The following is a 20,744-nucleotide window of genomic DNA, read 5'->3' on the forward strand; positions in this document are numbered from 1 at the left end:
GCTGTTGCTCAGCTGGCGGAAATGAGTTCCAATAAAATATAATATAAATGAAATTCCAAACAGATGTTTCTGACACGAAATGCATAGGTTGAAAAATTTTTAAAAATAAATTAGCCTTTTATTTATTAAATTATTTTACCATCAATTTTTTAACTTTATTTTTGAACATTAATTAAATTTCCTTGCAGAATAATCTCAGAGAAAAATTTTTAATTGATTGAAATGTATTAATTAATTTCATAATTTAGTTTATATTATATATTAACTACTTGTTAACTGAGTTACGCTGATTACGTACTTTTGAATACCGTCAAGAAAAAAAAATAGATATATTACGAAGTTATTAGCCGGATTTAAATGGTACCTTTAAATACCATCTGTAAATAACGAGTTAAAATAAAACTAATTCCTAAAAATTATCTGTTCTACTAAATTTAAAAATCTTCTAGCAAACGTTTCGTCAATTTGAAGAAATTTAAGTTTCTAGTGTGAAAAAAAAAAAAATGGAATTTTATGCGCAGTTCGTTAAATCTGTTACAGTTCTTTACAAAAATTCAGACGCTTCACCAAGATAATAATTTTCTTTGCTTACGGTTTTGAACATTTATGGTACTTCAAGTCATCAAGGTGCTTACTCACTTTAAAATAGTACAAAAATGATCATTTTGGTTTCCAATAGCGTTCTTGATAGTTTTAGCTTCATTGCTGTATGATCCTGTTTTTATATGGCAAGGATTATTGGCTAGCCACAGATCTTAATTTTCAGATGCATCAAATATACAAAGAAAATCGTTGTTATTATAAACATTTTTGACCTCGAGTTTTTGCAAAAACTCCAAAATCTGAGACCTCGAAAATAGTTTGGAATTGCAATCAAATGTTTAGAATGAAAGAAGGGTATGAGATATTGATATGCAAATTCAAACAGTATAAAGTGTTTGATGAAATATTTTTGTTGGATATTTGTCTGTCTATCTGTATTTATGTACCTTTTAAAAACAGTGGAATAATTGGGTGAAATTTGCTTGATATATGCCTTTTTTCGTCAGAACTGTGGATCAATATGAAATTTTAGAGGCAATCTGACAAAAGATTCACTGCCTCTACTATTTATCCATGTATTAGCAAATACAATAACACAAAAAATAAGAAGGTATCTGAAAGCAAGACAGATGACATATTGAAAAGGCGAGATAGATGGAATTTGGTACCTGGTGTTGACGACAAAGTTGCCTATCTGTGCCCCTAAAATCGATTGAGCATTCTTTCTAGTCTTAAATAGAAAAAAAAAATGAACATTCAAATATTCATTTCAAACATTCAAAAGAAATTTCACTAAGTAGAAGCGATAACACTCGAGATATTAATCGCATTTAAAATGCAGAGTTTAGCACAGAATAGGTATGATAGTTTGTCTAATCATTTCGTAAATATAATATTTTTAAAGATATGTTGAAACTTTCTATTTTCTTAATACATCGGTTTTGTGATATGTCACAAATTGTAATTGATAGGGAAAATCTCTTCAGAAAGGTAAGATTGAGGCCAGTTATGCTTTGATGTGTTCTATGTTTCGAAGTTTATCTTATATCATATTATCGTCGTCGAGGACAAAGAAAAAAAAATGTCAGAAGTTTAACATTGCAGAGAACAGCTTTAGTATGACTAAATATTTGTGCATTTCTATTCATTTTCTATTTGCTTCTGACTTTTTAATGACATAGATTTATGGTGAATATAACTGATATATATAATATCATTTTTGAGATAATTATAATATATTTTAAAACTGGATTATTTCTTATTTCTTTTGCAAGATATACGAAAACAAATATAATCAAATTAGTCCTCCATTCAAGAAATTGCTCTTTTTCTGACAATTATCTGAATGTAATATATGAGACACAGAAGAAATAGAAATTGTTTATTTTCTGAATTATCATCGCCTACTTAACATAAAAGAGGAATATTTGTTTTCGTTTGAATTATCGAATGCATCTATAGTTTCTTGCATATTTAGATGAATAATGCAGGTGGAAATAACTTTTTGAAATTTTTATTATTTGTAAAATATTAAAAATCAATGAAAACAATCGCTTGCACTACTTATTAAAAATGTAGAGGTAGAAATTTTGCTATAGTTTTCTATTATTGGTTTCAGAGGTCTTTTTCATGAAATATCTGTCATCTATACCTATTGCGTGCACGAAATTTCTGTCATGAAATTATCAAATATCTTTATATTGGATTAATGAAAAAAAATTGTAGAGCGGGATATTAAAATACATATTGACCGTTTAATGTTGCAGGGATTGATTTTTCAAATTTTTTTTACCGAAATAGAATTCATTTTTTTGACTTATGAAAAATAAACAAAAAAAAATTTAACATTAATGTTTATAAAAATATAAATAAATAAAATGAAAAATGTCGATTACAATCCACTTGCGCGCTTCTTCACGATATCGTTAACAAAGCATATAAAGAGAAAGTAAAATCATCTAAAGAATCATCGAAAAATTTGATTCTCATGTTTTGAAGAATCTATAAATTTGGGGCCTTTATGACTCAGTCTAAAATAATCATTTATTGTGTTTTGTCTGTTTCTCTATTCGTTTATAGGCAAATGCAAATGATAAATAAAAACGCAAGGAGACAGAAAAAACATTTAGCATATGATTTCATAATCGGTATTGTTGCTGCATAAATTTGGATTACTGCCGTCCACATATTTACCCTTTGTTGGTCTATATATTTTATTTACCCTTTGTTGGTCTATATATTATATTTACCCTTTGATGGTATGTATTTAATACTGTAATTAAAAGTATCAGAAGCAATAAAAAAAGTATATCGTCTTGTGGTCAAAAGTTTGAACCTGTGTCATTTTTGGCAACAGAAAGAAAGAAAGCTTTCAAAACGCATACTTTCTATTTCTTCTTTACATTCTGATAAAGAAAAAAGATAATTAAAGCACAGATATTGTAATGTTCGTATATGCTGCATATATGATATGTTATCTCGTAACATGCTATCAATTTTAGGGCTTTAGCTTATGCTCCTAAATGCTGGTCGGGTCATGTCCTCTTATAAAGAAAAAAGAATTGAATGCAACATTTTATTTTGAAGATGAGCAAATAGAGAAGGGATTATTAACACGTTAAACGCTGATTAAATAATTTTTTTGTAAAATATTATAATCATTTAAACCCGAAATATTTTGTATCTTCACAGCAGATAACATTATTTATAAAAAATTTTTAAATATTGCGTTGTTCTATTAAGAAAATAGAATTCTTATTTATGGTTACTGAATAACCAATGATAAGGGACATATACAATAGTTCCTTAGAATACTAATTTCTGTCTGGATATGCTGATATTAAAAGATAAAAGCATGAAACCACATTTATATGCAATGATCTATTGATAAAAAATTGGCCTAGAATAAAATCGTATAAAGATTTGAGAGATATCATTGGATTTCTAGATGACACTAAGACATATAGTAAGTGCAAACGTATTTAGTCTCAATAACATAGTGTCAAACTTGTAATTGATGTCGTTGATTTGATGAATATTATGTCATAGCACTTTCCAAAGAAGACAATAAGTGAATAATATATATTAAATTTTGAGAACCAAATAGATGCTGGTATTCTTCAAATATATATATATATATATATATATATATATATATATATATATATATATATATATATATATATATATATATATATATATATATATATATATATATATATATATATATATATATATATATATATATATATATACTGGCATGGGATAAAACCCTGTAAACCATGAGTGTTGGTCACTGGCATGGGATAAAACCCTGTAAACCATGAGTATTGGCACTGGCATGAGATAAAACCCTGTAAACCATGAGTGTTGGTCACTGGCATGGGATAAATACCTGTAAACCTAGAATGCAGGTCATTTGGCATGGGGTGAAACCCTGTAAATTTGTATGAAAATCAAAATATTTTGAGCATGTGTGTGAAAATATGATGGTCACTGGCATGGAATAAAACCCTGTAAACCATGAGTGTTGGTCACTGGCATGGGATAAAACCCTGTAAACCATGAGTATTGGTCACTAGTATGGGATGAAACTCTGTAAACCATGAGCGTTGGTCATTGGCAAGGGATAAAGCCCTGTAAAACATGAATGTTGGTCAATGGCATGGGATAAAATCCTAATAATAATAAATGTTAATTTTTAAGATTTTCGTTCTCTGGCTATTCATATTTATATAATATTGTGTCAGTAAGTTCCAAACACTTTTCTGTTTTAAAAAATTACAGATGTTAACTTTTCAGACAGTTCTTTTTCAGAATATATATTTTTATTTATTCTTACTAGTTTAATATCACATAAACTTTCCTAATAACGAGTTCTTTTTTTAATATTCCAAACGATTTGTGTTCCATATTTTGTATTTTTTTTGTTTATAATGCCCTTTTAGTCAGTCATGTCTGTTAGTAATGTGTTTGGTTTTGTTACTATTTTTCAATCGGTATTTTTTTTTATTTCAATAGTCTCAATCTTTCCAATTTTAGATTTTCATACGTTTCTCTTTCAATTATCATTTATTTTATTTGCTTACCAAAGTCTTGATGATTTGCTTCATCAAAACATCATCGTCTCGTTTCATTAATTTTATTATAATTTGGATTGCGGAAGTTTTCTTCTCAAAATATCAAATATATCTTAGAAGAAGTATTCTTATTATAGTAGTTAAGGAACTGTGAAGAATAAAAAAAATATCACAAAGCCACTTGAGAAATTTTGCTTTTTATTCGAATTATCGAAAGAAATAGCCTTCAAATTCTACGGTATGGGATCAAATTGTGTGAAACTCTTTATTTCTGTTTATGAATAGTTCTTTCATGTTTAATTTTTCTCTTTTTTCTTCATTTAGGTGTATACAGGGTGTTCCAAAAATATGAAACAAGCTTTTATTTCCTTTAATGCTGCATTGAGACGTAGTTTCACAATTAAAATTTTTTCCTTAAATAAGGTAGAAACATTTAAATAAGGTATAAAAACATTTATTTCTGTGGAGTTGATGAAATAAGTTTACAAAATCAAATTTTTGTATATACCTCATAATACAAAACTGTCTATTAGTAAAATATTTTTCTTACATCCATCCATGCATACACAACGTTTGAAATTTTTATCTACTGGCTTTTCAGAAATTTGTTTTGTTTATTTCTGCATTCCGAAGTAAACAAATATTTTTGTTATTTTCTGTATTTATCACAAACAAATGGTATCAAATATTTCTTAAATAAGTATTAACTCAGTACAGAAAAACTTACATAAGCAAGCATTTGTTATTTAGAACATATTTTAGTTATTATGACTTTGAAGAAATTCGTTATTTTATGTAAACAATTCTAACTAGATTTAATGAAGTTAGTTCCGATCAAGAAAAGAAAATATTTGTCGTATCTGTATGCATGATTTTCAAATTCCATAAAAATGTACGTATTTCAGTAACAAGGAATGTTTTGAAATGCCCATAATTTATTCTGTATACAATCGTAATACAGCTGCACAAGTATGCTAGTTTTGTAGGAGGAAAACAATTTTGTTTTAATATAGAAAATGCTCCTTTTTAATAAAGTCTGTAATGAAATTTTTAATAAAGCTTAGCAATTGGAAACACATGTCCAGATGCAATATTTAAGGAAATAGATGTTTGTGTTCACTTTTTTGGACTCTTTGTATACAAAGGGAGATACCTCCTGGGGAACCTGCCCTGCAAATTTTGCTAAAGTGATAATGCATTCCAAGCCCCGTACCCCTTGGGTGATGTGGAAAGTGGTTGCATTTTAATTCTTTTAATTTCGAATCATATATTTTTTCTATTACTTCATATTTCTTTTATAGTTTAAAAGCAATTCCAATATAGTATTAAATTTTCATAAGGAAGCAAATTTCAAGGTCTTTAAATCTTCGAATGTGTCAATAAAGCAGATTATTGACGAACAAACACAATTCGCGTGCTAGATCCAGAACAGAAATCAGGGTCTGTAAAAGATTTCAAAACATGACCTTCACTTCTCATTGTTTTAGTGAAATGCGTAACATGTGTCGTTATTTCTGTCCTTTTTATCAAAAAATAATAGTTATGAAAAATGATAGTAAGGACAAACCTCCCTTGATGAATGAAAGTTCTCGTTGGAATGGAATATTACCCGCGTGGTTTATTGTTAATCTCTCTGGAAAAAGTTATTCCATCTTCAGGAAAAACTGAATAATAGAAGGCACAACATGCAATCTAATGCTATTGTGGAAACACATATATAAATACAAGTAGATATTGGAAATCATCATATATTCATTTAGTTCTGGAAAAGACGATCCTTGTTCAAGATGCATTTCATCTTGTTTCTTGCTCTGCAACTTCTGCTGGGAACTACTTTGGTGTTCGCCGAAGAAGAAATGAGCATGCAGGAAGTTCAAAAGCTTATGTGTGGTAAGTACAATCTTTAACAATAACAACAGCAAAAGAATGTCACCTCTAAAACTCGAATATTTACTATCGCATCTTCACAAAACTGGTGTCGATGGAAAAGGCTTTAGGAGACAGGCTTTATTAGATAGAAAAATGGATGATTTGAATAATTAACATTGTTAATTAATTAGTATCACAGAATTCGTGTCGATGGAAACGGCATAAAGGGATGCGCTTGTTGAGATGGGAAATTTGGTTATCTAGATAAGTAACATAATTAATTAATTAATATTTCGAATTTTTCACTATTCTTATGAATTTTTGCTAATTAATCGATTGCTCATATGAAAGAAAATCACAGTTTTTCTTTTTGTAAACTTTTGAAAAATAACACTTACAATGTTAAATGAACCACGAAAATTTTTAATAATATCTCAGAACTATTACTCATACCTGGAATATTTTCGGCTTTTTAAATGAACATTTTATTAAAGAAAGTGATGAAATAAATTCAGAACTTCCTCCAATATATATATTCCTTTCTCCAATATATATAAAAATGATGAAATATAAAATTTTTAAATTATTAAATATTAAAAATTTTATGAAAGTGCGTTAAAAATACTACACACGTGCACCATCCTTTTATTGTCAACTGTACATTAAGGTGTACCATAAAAATTAATGTGATTAAAATTTAATGTGATTAAACTCGATAAAAAGTTGACACTATGTTTACATCTTTAACAAAAACAAAAAAAAAGTCAAACTGAAAAATGTTTAAATATTCTTGAATGGGATTAAAATGTGATTTTTTTTATTAAAAACATTATGAAATTAATTAATTTAAAAATTTATTTTTTCGTTAAACAGCAAAAAAATTAAATACTTATAAAAATAAATTTAAAAAGTATAAACAAAAATCGTATTTTTGTTCCTAAAAATTTATAAAATGTAAATTTTGGGATGCTATTTAAGAGTAGGTAACTATCTTTATTTAGACTAAAAATGAACTAAATCAACCACTAAATTTGACTGATTTATAAAAAGTTGAATATCGCTATTCTATAAAAATGTCCAATTTTAGACTTCATCGACCGTCTCAAAGAATATATGCCAGTCATCTTTCAGTGTTTCTCAAAAGTGTACAACCGCGGTCTTCAATACCGAATCGAAAAGCAGACACAGTGTCAATCCATTTACGTATTGGGCATACTAGATTCACTCATCTCCACTTGTTGCTAGATGAACAACCACCCCTATATTCTCAGTGTGACTGTCTAATGTCTGTCCAACACATATTGTCAGAATGCCCAAATTTCAATGCTCAGCATTTGCTACTTTTTCAAAGCACGAACGCTCATTGCGTTTCTTACTTGGTAATACACCACATAATCAGATTTTTGCATTTTAAAAGTTTTTAAAAATTTATGAAGTCATTTAAACTTGTTTGTTTTTGGATACTTTTAAACACTATCCGTTTTTGATTATTGAACATTCATATGATTTTAACCTTAATTTGGCGCACCATAATCAAAACCATGGCTCTTGCGTCTGAAAAATCCAAACAAAATAAAAAACAAAAACACAAAATAAAGATATATTTTTGAAGGTGATTTCATGAGCTTATAGTCTCTTCGAATTAATCAACAAATTTAATAAGTTAAAAATATTTTAAAAGGTTTTTTCCTGATTGATTAAAAATAATAGCAATGCAAAACTGCATCTCAGGTATCGTCGTATAATAATTTGAGTTTGCTTGGTAATGAAGGGTAACTGAATCATAATTATAGCTGAAACTCGTTTTTTTTTTTTTTTTTTTTTTTTAATTTCTATAACTGATAAATTATGAGGTCTGCAAAACGTGCTCACTATCTTTATAAAATTTTGTTTTGACATGTATATATAATTCGTAATGTAATTTGAAGTTCAAGCCACAAATCAATTTTGTCCAAAAAATTGGTGTATGCTTTTTTTTGTATTGTATGCAGCTAGAAAATGCCATAACTACAATCTATGTACTAAAGAAAGTGAACAATGGATGACAACAATCGGAAATTTGAAAAAACGATTTTCCTTAAATATTGAAGATAGCATTAATAAAGCTAATTAAGATATTTTGGCAATTTTAGTGATAAAAGAATAGTATAAATTTAACACTGTCCAGAATATGTTTCGATATGATGAGGCTTGTATAAGATTAACGATTATTTTATAAAATGTAGGGAAACGAAAATAAAATGGGAAATTTATGCATAAGAATAGATCATGCATAAATTAATTTGAAATTTCTATAAAACCTTTTTTAAAAATTTTTATTGTAAAATAATTTTTTAACTTTACTATTGTAAATTACATGCATGTTTAGATGTTTATAAATGCACTTCCTGATTAATTCAAAATTTTATCAGGTACCTGATAATTCTGAAATATTTTGCGAATACACCTAGATAAAAAGATGACCAAAAATATTTCTTTTTATAATTTCTTCACTAACAAAAAGAAGAAGTGTGCACATGTGCGTTGACACTTTGAAAGACAGACAGTTAGATCTAGAGTACCAAATTTGGCAAAATTATAATATGAAGATAAGAGGATGTATTTTGTTGCAATTTTTTAGAAATTTCAATTAATTAAAAATTAAGCAAAATTGTGGAATTTCTTCGTAATAACTTCCAAACATATTATAGCATATTAAAAGTTTTTCATGTACTTAAAATTAAAAAAAACATATTTTCAATGAAGCAAATTTAATTGCTTTATAGCACTTTCTTTCATCTATTTAAAATTAATTTTTATATTATTTTACAACAATATATGTTTTTTATTTCGTAAAGAATTTCAAAATAAGTCATATTATTGCTAAAATATTTGATCTTGAATTTTTCTTATATGAAAATGTTGATAAGGAAGTATGAAGTTATGATTTTTTTTTTATAAGTAGGTTTCTATTTCATATAAATATTAAAATAGGAATACTTTTAAAGTTTGTTTTATTTATAATCAAAGATTAATTTCACAACGAAACATGATGAATTTTTTTAAATGTGCACCTATTTTTACATAATATATATAATATAAATAGAAGTAGAAAAAAATATTTTTCTTATGTATTAAAAATTGCTTTCTTATTGAATTGCAATTATTTTTTTTAGTGCGAGAAATTTATATTGAATTTTATTACTTAAAATTTCAATCCGAATAATTCTACTTTCTATCCTAAATAAATTTTTTAATAAAGACATTAAATTTCTTCCAGAAGGTTTTTTTTTGTATTGGTTGAATTTTAACCATTTTTGTTTTTCGATTTAAAATTCAAGTTTTAGAAGAAATGACAGAAAATTAGAAAGATGAATTGCAAAATGAACAAAACATTCTAAAGAAATTAAAATAGGTTGGTTACATGTTTATTGAAATTCAAAACTAAAAAAAAAAAAAAATGCTGAAGAAACTATTATTAACAAACTGTAGAAATATTTAATTGAAAATTTAAACAATCTTTAATTCTGCAATACCAACTGATCTCAAAAGGCGACTAGTTAACGATAAGTTAATTATAAAATTGATAACACATATTTTGTCTTTCAGATGAAGAAAATAAAGAAATTTCTGATGTAGTAATGGGATGTATAGAAGAAGTGGATTGGGCCTCGGTAAGCTATATAATAATCAACGCATAAATGTCAATCTTTTTTTTTTCTAAACATACATAGGATCTTGAACTGGAATAATTTTATCTTTAGGAAGCTTTTGCTGAAGAGGATCTTGAAAATATCGGTTACTTAAAAGCTCATGAAAACAGCTTTTTTTCTAAAAAGAATTTGAAAAAATTCATGACATTTGAAGCTGTTAAGCGTGTTTCTAGATAGGAGGCAGATGCATATTTCCTTTAAAAAGATAGAAGTCACTGCTGTTATTATTAATAGAGTATCGTTTATATTAATAACGTAAGGCATCGTTTTATAATGTTTTAGCAGTTTTACATCCATTTTATCACAAAATTTTCATTTGGTTAGAATGGATCAATCTATCTATTTTAGAATATTGTCCATAAGACATAGGGTGAAAACTACAACTTGAAAACATTTATTTGCGCACATATTTTTCTTGCTAATTTTGGAAAAAGTTGTTGAATTTTAACTTATTGGCTTTAAGTTTCACATAAGGGTACGGCAAGTCTCCATGTTTGCATTCTGATTATGCTTTTTCAATGTGGTTTATTGCTGATTTCCTTCTTGGCTCTTTTTCTTTGAAAGATTACTCCTATAGAACTTATATGGTGCCGTTTAAAAATATCTTTAATCCAAATTTCTTCAGAAAAAAATTATTCCTGTCTTACAAGAAAAGGAATGAATATTTATTAGTGTTTCTATACAAGATCGTGCAACAATCTTTAAGTCGTTGAATTTTCCGAATTTCCCAATGCTTCCTTGATATCCGACTGCCACTGTAGTCCACTTCGTAAATGAGGATGGGAAACTCCCGGTATGGTGGTTAGTTCTCCTCACCGTGGTAGGTACAGAAAAAGGTGGGGGTCGACTCCTCCTATCAATGACGGGACGTACTACCCAAGGAAAGAGTTGTACCGTGGCCTGTGATGGCCCTTAGTACTCAACCATAGTTCCTGCCAGTGTTGTTGTTACGGCGGTCCGGTCATTCAAATTTTTCAAAGTGTCTTCGGGTAGGTCGGTTTAAGGTTCCTTGATAGGTGGAATCGACATCCAAAGATATCTGGACGAATTCACAATACGCAATGCAACAGAAGTTCTCCAATAAGGTCTTAACGTTACTTTTCAACATGTTATGAACTAAGAGCCTATGCGTCATTCAAATCGTATGAGCATTAAGTAAAGGTTTTGATTAAATAAATTTATGCAAAAATAAAAATAAATTTAGAAGCCAAAATTAATTTATTGTTTTTAATGCATCTCAATTTACCCGTGTCAGTAATTTGATCTATGTTTTTTTGTTACATGTCTCTTTCTTCAACAATCCTTAAAACATACTGACATATTTTGCTTAAACTAAAATGAAGTCTGCAAAGACGTCTTCATTACATTCGTTATAATCATTTTGTATTTAAATTTTTTGATATCAATGCAATTCCCATTATATTTAAGGTTGCAATCTTCATTAAAATCTTTCATGCACATCATACCTTTAGAAAAAAAGCTAAATAATAGTAAAATGTGAAATTAAAACAGTTACAGCAGTTAACACATAGAAGTACTAGATTATGCACACAGATTTTAACAACGTCAAAAATTGCAGTTGCTTTAAATCTGCTTTTTAATTACATTACGGATAATTCGCAAATTAGATAATGTGTATTACAGTAGATCATTTCAATACATTGATAAATTTTTACTGTCATTTCTCTTCATAATATCATCTGCTTAATTCAAACAGAAGAATAAACTATAATTTGGGAATGAGCTCACGAATCTTGGCATTCTTCTTCAACCAAAATATGAATCTATATAGATGGTTTTCCTAGCTATTTAGTTGAAAGAGAAGTAAAGTCCTAAGATCTCTTACTTTATACAATAAAGAAGTACTAGCCACCTTTGGCTACCAGTTCGTTCACGCAGTTTATAAATATATATATATATATATATATATATATATATATATATATATATATTACGAAATAAAAATACTGTTACTGAATTAATGACTGGTAAAAACACACGGCTAAATGCTTTGATATATAGTTTGAATTCTTTCAAAGCATTTTAAAACATTTTTTCAGATAATTTAACAGAGTGAAGGGAAAATATATTTGTTTTAAAGAGAAAATTATGCAGAAATGAAATTGACATCATTAAAAAGATAATTTTTTAAATCTTAAGATAATTGTTTCAGAAAATATGAGCATCAGTTTCCATAAGGAAGTCATAACGATACTGCTAGACTTAAAAGTAATGCATGGTCGCTAAAATTGAATTTTGAGGCGATTTGGCACCATTTTTTTTTTTCAATCTCTAAAAGCCATTTGTTACCATTTCTGATATCCATTCAGAATAGCAGATTTTAGTCGAGTTTTTGGATGATTCGCAAGATTTCGATGTGCTTGTTGAAAAACTATTAAAAAGTATTACTATCGAGATGGCTAAGCCTGTGTTTGCACTAGATTAAACTTTTTGTAGGTCTATGTTTTATTTCATTTATATCTTCTTTTCTTTGACTAAATGCACTTTTTGGTAGTTGGTGAAACATCTCCAGAATATTTCTAATAATATTTGTCAGCGCCATTAATAAGCTGAGAGAAGCGTTTCGATTTAATGCATCTTTAAAAATATTCAATGAATGAAGCAGTCTGAAATTTGTAAGATGGTTTGTTGATATTTGAATGTTGCCCTTCTACAATAACTAATAAGCGTGATTTTTGTGCAAGTCCGCTAGCGTTATATATATATAGATTATATTTTTATTTATCCAGAGTTTATGGTGAATTAGTTTATTGATAAAAAAAGGATCAAATCTGTCAAATTTGAAAGATTAAAAAAAAAAGATGTATCTGCCTTAAAAATAATATATCAATATAATTAGAGTTATTATTAATATTTGTTTAGTGGATACAGAACAAAAAATTTTAACTAGCTTATTAACTGATGCATAGATCTTCTTTTCTATAATTAAAAATGTGCTGCATTTTCAAAAAAAAAAAAAAATATTAATACTTGTTCAATTTTTTTTTAATTTTCGAACAGGCCCTGGGTGCTGCGAATGAATGCTATCCTGATATGAAAGAAACAAGTGCTGATGAATTGATAAAATATTTTTGTTCGCACACTCCTGAAGAATTGCAAACTGTATGCATAAATTTTTGCTCATTCCTTTCATTTCCTAACATCTTCCCTGATTTTTAATCTGAAACAAAAATAAATATTTTTTAAATTCCTATTTACAAACGAAGGCTTAAAAAACTGTAGCAGAAGCATCATTTTTTTTTTTTTTTTTTACAGAACTTAAAATTGAAAATATTTGTTTTCGTTTTATTTAAAGTCCATATACTAATTTATGAATCATCGTATATTACTGTAGATATTCCTAAAATAGAGATTATCTCTTGATTCTTTTCAATGGAGAAAATTTCAATTTAATAAATTTAAATGTAAAAAACTTCTGTTAGAGGAACTTCAGGGCCGCGGTGGCTTGGTGGTAAGATCTCGTTTTCGGAACCGGAGGGTTTTCGTTCGAGACGGGATTCCATCGAACAAGCGGAGTCTGGTGCTCTTTTAATCCTCCTGTTGTGATGTGGAAGCTCAGAGAGAGGGTTGCCAGCTCACGTTTTATCCTTGTCATCTGACCCCGGTTCAAAATAGCCTTAGAGCATTTGTAAAATGGAACGTTGATATAACTAAACTAGAAGAGTCTCAGTTTCAAAATGTAGGAAGACATTTTCGTTTCTTTTATAAAGAAATTTACTTTTTTCTTAAAGGATATTCAGAAAATTGAGGCCAAAATGGCTACAATGTTATCTCAAATAAATTATTATTAATTAGTATCGCACATAAGCCTTTGTAAGAAATATTTCCAAACACAAATCGTAATACAAATGTATTGTTCGGTATTATACACTGTCCCTTAGATTACGAATTGTGTATTATTTGTTGAAAAACAGAAAATTTCAGCTACAATTTTATAAATTTTTTTTAATAGGTTATATTTCTTCAAAGCTGACGAAAAAGATTGTTGAATGAGTTTTTAAAAAATTTTAATGAATATACTCTATATTTATTTTATGTTTTACAATTTAAATAATATATAATGCATACGAAAGCCTAACATTAAAACAAGTGTCATAACATAATAAATCATTAAAAATAGATTTTATGTTAGTACTGTGAAAATCAAGTAATCCACTATTGCACCTGTTTTTTCTATCATCATTTTCAAGTTACAAAAAATACAACTTCAACCTTCAACAAAAAATAATTTTCTTTTCTTAGAAATAAACGAATAGATCACAGTTGATTATAATAGTCTTACTGTTTTTAGTAATTTTGAAATGATTACTAAATATTTTTCTTAAATGCAGATTACTAATTATTGACTGTTATAAAATATCTTTGCAATTTCTTCATATTTAATATTTATCATACTAAATATTAAATAGGATGTCTTGTGTAGCAAATGAGATTAATCATTTATAAAATTGTTCCGTTATCTTTACTGATAAATGATTCATATTTTTAGTCCTTCGTTACTCAAAAACTTCTTTATATTTTATTTCTTTAATTGTAGAGTGAAGACTGCTCTCGGGAAAAAGTAGAAGAGGAAGGCAAAGTAAGTATTTTCTTTTAACATTTTTCTTTTTTGCACGCTAAGGTCCACGGTGGCCTGGTGGTAAGGAAAAAAAAAAAGCACTGGAAAATTACGAGGTGTATCCCAAAATAATCTTAGTGTTGCTTTAAAACGGGTCGTTAATATAACTAAATTAAATTTTCGTATAATAAGCATTCGTAAAAAAGAAAGGATTCTTTTCAAAAGTTTGAATGAATTTCGACCTTTCTGATCACAAAAAATTTGAAGAAATGCTATGTATCTATGAATCTATATAATTACTATGTATCTAACTTTGTCTGAAGTTGTATCTCTTAGCCGATATGCTTCATTCAGTCTCTATTATTAATTTAATACCTTTGTTTTCATTTTATAGTTGATTCAAAATTTGATTACATGAACTTTTTTCGTAGAAATTAAGTATCAAAAATCAAATTATATATGTAATAAAATACTATATTGCTATTTTTGAATTCTAAATAGTATTCCACCTAAAGTAAAATCTATTCTAAATTATTATTTCTTCAAAAATAAATCGTATTTGCATCTTATTCTTCTACTCGGAATTATAAAAACTTTGCATCGAAAAATAAAAACTCTAGCCACAAAGTTATTAATACGGTTTCGATAAAAATTTTGTGAAATATCAGCCTGTATGATCGATTTTTTTCCTATTTTATTTAATCGATACTTTTAGCTTCATTTCGATACAATCACAGAAGTTAGTGTTTAGAATTATCATCCTTAAAAATAAAATGCTCATATATGATTTTAATAAAATATGAAATGAAATTAAGACATTTTTCAATGTATTTCTTTGCGAAGATAAATTACGATGTGGTTTAGTTTAGAAATCAATTTAAGATATGTTATTTTATATTCAACAGTGCCAAATATAGTTATTATATTGAATGTACGTTTGAATTTAGCTGGTATGGGATTAATAGTATTCGAAAATCGAATTTGTGTTTTAGATGGGTTTTTCCGAACGGATTGGGGAAAAAAATCTGGCACATATCTATACTTATAGTCACAAAATCACACACCAAATTTGATATATTTAATGATATATTGACTTTTTGAATAATCAGGTTTATATATTTTTAACGTAAAGACTGAGAGACAGTCAACGTATTGCTGAATTTGATCCAAATTTTGTTAGGTTATAAATTTTAAATATGTGTGCTGTTTTTTATCTATCTATCTTTCTTCGTTTTTTAGTTAACATTTAATCGAAAAGCCGAAAAGACAGTCGTCTTCTTCAAAATTCTTCAAAGAAATTTCTTCTAGAAAGAAATCTATAAATTTGATGTAAAGGCCTCATTTCAAATTTCATCCTTATAGTTAAAGCGTTTCTAAGTTATCTTTGTCACAGGCAGATCCACAGACGGATAGGCAAATAGACATAATGATGAAAATGTGTTTTCCGAACTTCGGGAGGTCTAAAACGTAGAGAGTTGTTAAAATTCCGCGCTCGAATTTTTGACGATTACAATACTTTCTCTATACTTCGTATAAGAGAAAGTTATTATATATTTTTTTAAATAAAAATTAATAAGAGGTAAAGTAATGTAAACGAAAATGCGTCAATTTGCTATGTAACTCAAAAATAATAATTTAATAATAATAATGTAAAATAATTTCAAACACCCTTTCTTTTTTTTCAGACTGAAGAAATGGAAGAAATGATGCAACAAATAGAGGTAATTATATTTTCATAGTACTTTTATTACAATTATTCTACTCTTAGATTATTACTCAGGGATCCATAATATGTTTAGGGCTAGAAAAAGTTTTTTACAGCTAACTGTGTAACAGTAGGATGCAATTAAAGCTTTTTTTATAATTAAAACAGTTGTATTTTCTATTTAAGTGAAAAAGTCATTTTTTTTTTTTGCTCTATTCTTATTACATTATTATAAAAGATTTTTTTCTCTAACGGTTTTCCGCTCATATAATTTTCCTTGCACAGAAAATTCTTCGAAATTTAAATTCATTTCTTTTTTTTTAAATTTACATGGTATTAGTTCAAAATTATAAATAGACATTTACTTCTTTAGATCCAATCTTCAGAACAAAATTTTCCCAAAGAGAGGCGTGTAAAAAAGGCTGACATTTCCAATTATTGAATTTATCAATTGAAACACCTAATTTTCATGAGGAAACATAATGCCTTCTTTGAAACATTTAATTTTCTTTACAAAAACCTGCTTTAAAAGAGCATGGTCTTTACAAAAAGGAATGAATAGCACCACACAGATTTTTTATATTAAAATCAAGTTGTAATAACTGGTTATAAAAAATAATTTTAAAATATATATAGAATTTTATGATATTGCACCATGATTAGACGACCAGGGAGAAGCTTAAATAAACAGCCTTTCCCCTTCTCCAACAAAAATTATTTTACAATAACTGAAACACTGAAAACATTCATTTAGAGCATTTTCGTTACAATATAGATTTTGTTGCAACAGTATTTCTGTCTATATAATCCTTATAAATAGTTCATTTCCACATTAATATTAAACCCATATTAGATTTAAGCAAAGCCAGTGAAAGTGTACAAAACTAATTAGCCCTACGAGTCGGTGAATGGGATCACAGATGTTATCGCTGAATGATTTCAAAAGCGAAAGGCACTTTTTTTTTCTTCACCAATATCTCTATTTTATATAAATATTTTTAGATTTCATACATTCTAATATAAAGATCAAATTATTACTTTAAAAATAAACATTTAAATTATTACTTTAAATAATAAACATTTTAATTGTCAAAAGCGAAATTATTGAAAAATCTCATAAAAAAATTTATACTTGTCGTAAGAGCGTTTAACTAGCTCTATACATTTTTTGAATTATTTAGAGAACTACCAATAATTTTCATGCTTATCAGATTATTCTCATCATACACTTCTTAATAAAAACAGGTGTTTGCATTTTTTGTTGATTATATTTTATAAATTATAATTACAAATTAAGTCTACAGATTAGTTTTTAGTAAAAATTATTTTAAATATTAAATGTAAATACAAGTAAATATGGTATATCATGTTTCTTTTTAAAGTTTTGACAGATAATTCGGTTTGTTTTGGAGAAAGACTATTAAAGGAAATGAAATTTTATAGTAACAACCAAGTTAATATCAAGATAATGTTTTTATTGTATTTTTCAGACTTGTGTCACAGATAAAATGACTGAAGACAAGTAAAATGAAGAGAGAGGAGATATGATTTTTTTTCTTGTAAACTGATCCCAGACTATAAAGAAAAACTATTTTTGTAGATTATTTTGTAATTTTAAGCTTGTTGATCGTAATTTAATAATAATAATAAAAAAAAAACTTTAAAAGCTTCTTAAGTATTTATTATTTTCAAACAAACAAATCAACATCATATTAACAAAATCAGTAGCATATTTATTCTTTCTTATAATAATTTACTGTTAATATTGTTTTCCTTATGTATTTATATTTTTGTGAATATTTACTAATCCAAAGTAAGATAATAGAGAGTATTAAATGCATAAAAAAGATGACAAGATTCATTGTGTCAAATAGTTGAAAACAATATTCAATATCTTATTAAATTCAGAAATTAAATTAATTATTAAATTCAGAAGTTATGACTGTTGTAATAGTCAAAGCAACTAGCAAACTGATATATAAATATATCAGTAATATATGCCAATTTATCATCATAATATATATTGAATATATATAATATATATATTATAAATATTGTACATTCAATATCTTGGATATACAATTAATTATAATATATATTGAAAAATGCTGATTTGTTTAGTTAGTGTATAGCAAATACATGCAGAACGTAAATGCAAAATATTTAGCAGAATAATGTATTGTTACAGAAAATCTCGGCGCAAAAATTTCCGTGAAATGAACGTGTTTGCTGTTATGTGTTATGGTTATTCAATCAATAGGCCACAATAAGTAGTAAATACACAGCCGTGACGTACACAAGCAATAAGTAGCACTTCAAGTAACAGCAGCGAAAGAACAGCAGTAATTGGCAGTAAACAAGCACAACATGATACAAAGCGGCCAATCAGAACATCGGAGGAAGAGAGAATTCACGTAGCTATTCACTATAGTCTCACCAAGCGGCTTCTTTTCTTCCCTATCTTCTGGTTTTAGCTGTACTCAACTACAGACTTACTACTGTATGACTCGGTGCTGCTACAATATTGTCTCCAAGATTCAGCGTCCGGATGAGTCCACAGTTCAACAATTGCTTGAACTCCACTCAACCGTTGGGCTTCGCTAGGCTGATCCAACAGATTCGTTACTGATTATCCATATGATTCAACATATTTATCATTCATCATAATTTGCTTCCTTTTGGTCCAATCACCAAAATTCTTAAAGATCCAGTTTCATGCAAAAGTAGTCGAATTTGTTGCCAAAGGTCATCATGTTTGTCTTCAATCTCGAGGGTGATTGATCCGACTTCCCTTCAGCAGCCATTAGATATGTATGTGAAACTGTCTTTCTTAAGATGGAGCTAAGAGATCTGGAAAGGAATATTACAGATTCGTAACAGTATAGGAAAAGAACAACAAAATAATTAGGGGCTTTTTTTTTTTTTTTTTTTTTTAAATTTTGCAAATGTCAAGCTGTGATGTATGATGTTTCTTGATAAAAATGATAAAACAATTTAACACAAAGGTGGCACTTCAAATTATAAAAATTGTTTGACACAATTATTTCAAATGACGTATTTAAAAAAAATATCTATTCAATAATAGACAGAAGGTGATAAATTTTCTGATATAGAAATGAGGGTTTTTCTGAATCAATTCATTTATCTTTGTGGAATTAAATAGCATATTTATTCAACATTTCTTATTAAACAAGAAAATTTTAAAGCCTAAAATTCTAAATTCATCAGTGAATGAATTTATTGTAAAGAAAATTGCAAATTCAATGAAATGGTGAATAAAATATTAATGACTACGAAGGTACAGAATGCTCATGAGAATTTCAACTGTATTTGATTCTCTTAAATTCAGCAATTTCAATATAAAAATTCTACATAATCCACAAAGATCTTAATTTTCCGATAAATTTTCTGTTAAATATAGTGTTGAAACAATACATTAAAAGTGTTCATATAGTGTTCAACAATATAGTAAAATATCATATTAAAACATTACATTTATAAAAAATAATGTTTTATTTGATTAATAATAAATATCACTAAACTTTTATGGGGTTATTATTTACATGAAAATAAGGAAGTTGTCAAAGCACTTTTGAAAAATTAAAAGAATTCAGGAGAATTGGATTTAACTTTCCTGATTATATTATATAGATGCTTCGAATTTATTTCTCAGAAACTCTTCAGTAATTAAAAAAGATTTCTTAAAGTGTCTTTTCATTCTGTAAGAAGTAATATATATGTTTTAAGCTCAAGTAATATATATGTTCAAATTCAAGTTATACATGTGTTTTAAGTTCAAGTAATAGATGTGTTTTAAAGTGAGGTAATACATGCGTTCAAGTATTATATTATTTATTAAAATAAAATTGTTTATGTGAATATGCTTACTTGGCTCTAAACAATAATTAAAAATAATCTTTGCAATTAAATTCTGCATAAGTTTAATAATTATTTAAACTTTAAGCAAAGAATCAGCTGTAGTCATTGCTCAGCCACATATTTTGCTCTTTTCTCAGAATACGCTACATTATTCTAAGATCACGTAGACTTCCACTCCGTTGCCAGTATATTCAAATTAGCAATGTAGACTTTAACAACTGGAAGTAAAACTTTCGAATAATGTCAGAAAAAAAGTTAAAAAAAAGCAAGAAAAATAGTAAATGCTAAATCTAAATTTAGAAACCATCTAAATGTTGAGAAAAAAGGTTTTATTTAATTTAATCAATTTTTTTCATTTTCGTAAGCAAATCTTCATTCTTATGGCCACAAACGCATAT

General features: G+C 27.3%; 1 protein-coding gene across 1 annotated transcript; it reads left to right on the forward strand.

Annotated features, from left to right (window-relative positions):
* Positions 1–6,387: 6,387 nt before the first annotated feature.
* LOC129964175 (uncharacterized) lies at positions 6,388–18,137 on the forward strand. Its single transcript, XM_056078888.1, has 6 exons — positions 6,388–6,512; positions 10,080–10,144; positions 13,205–13,306; positions 14,742–14,783; positions 16,448–16,483; positions 17,958–18,137. Exons 1-6 carry the CDS (start codon positions 6,410–6,412, stop codon positions 17,991–17,993), a joined length of 384 nt encoding a protein of 127 aa, XP_055934863.1. The 5' UTR covers positions 6,388–6,409; the 3' UTR covers positions 17,994–18,137.
* Positions 18,138–20,744: the final 2,607 nt, after the last annotated feature.

The sequence above is a fragment of the Argiope bruennichi genome, chromosome 3 (genome assembly GCF_947563725.1).
Source record: "Argiope bruennichi chromosome 3, qqArgBrue1.1, whole genome shotgun sequence".
NCBI lineage: Eukaryota > Metazoa > Arthropoda > Arachnida > Araneae > Araneidae > Argiope > Argiope bruennichi.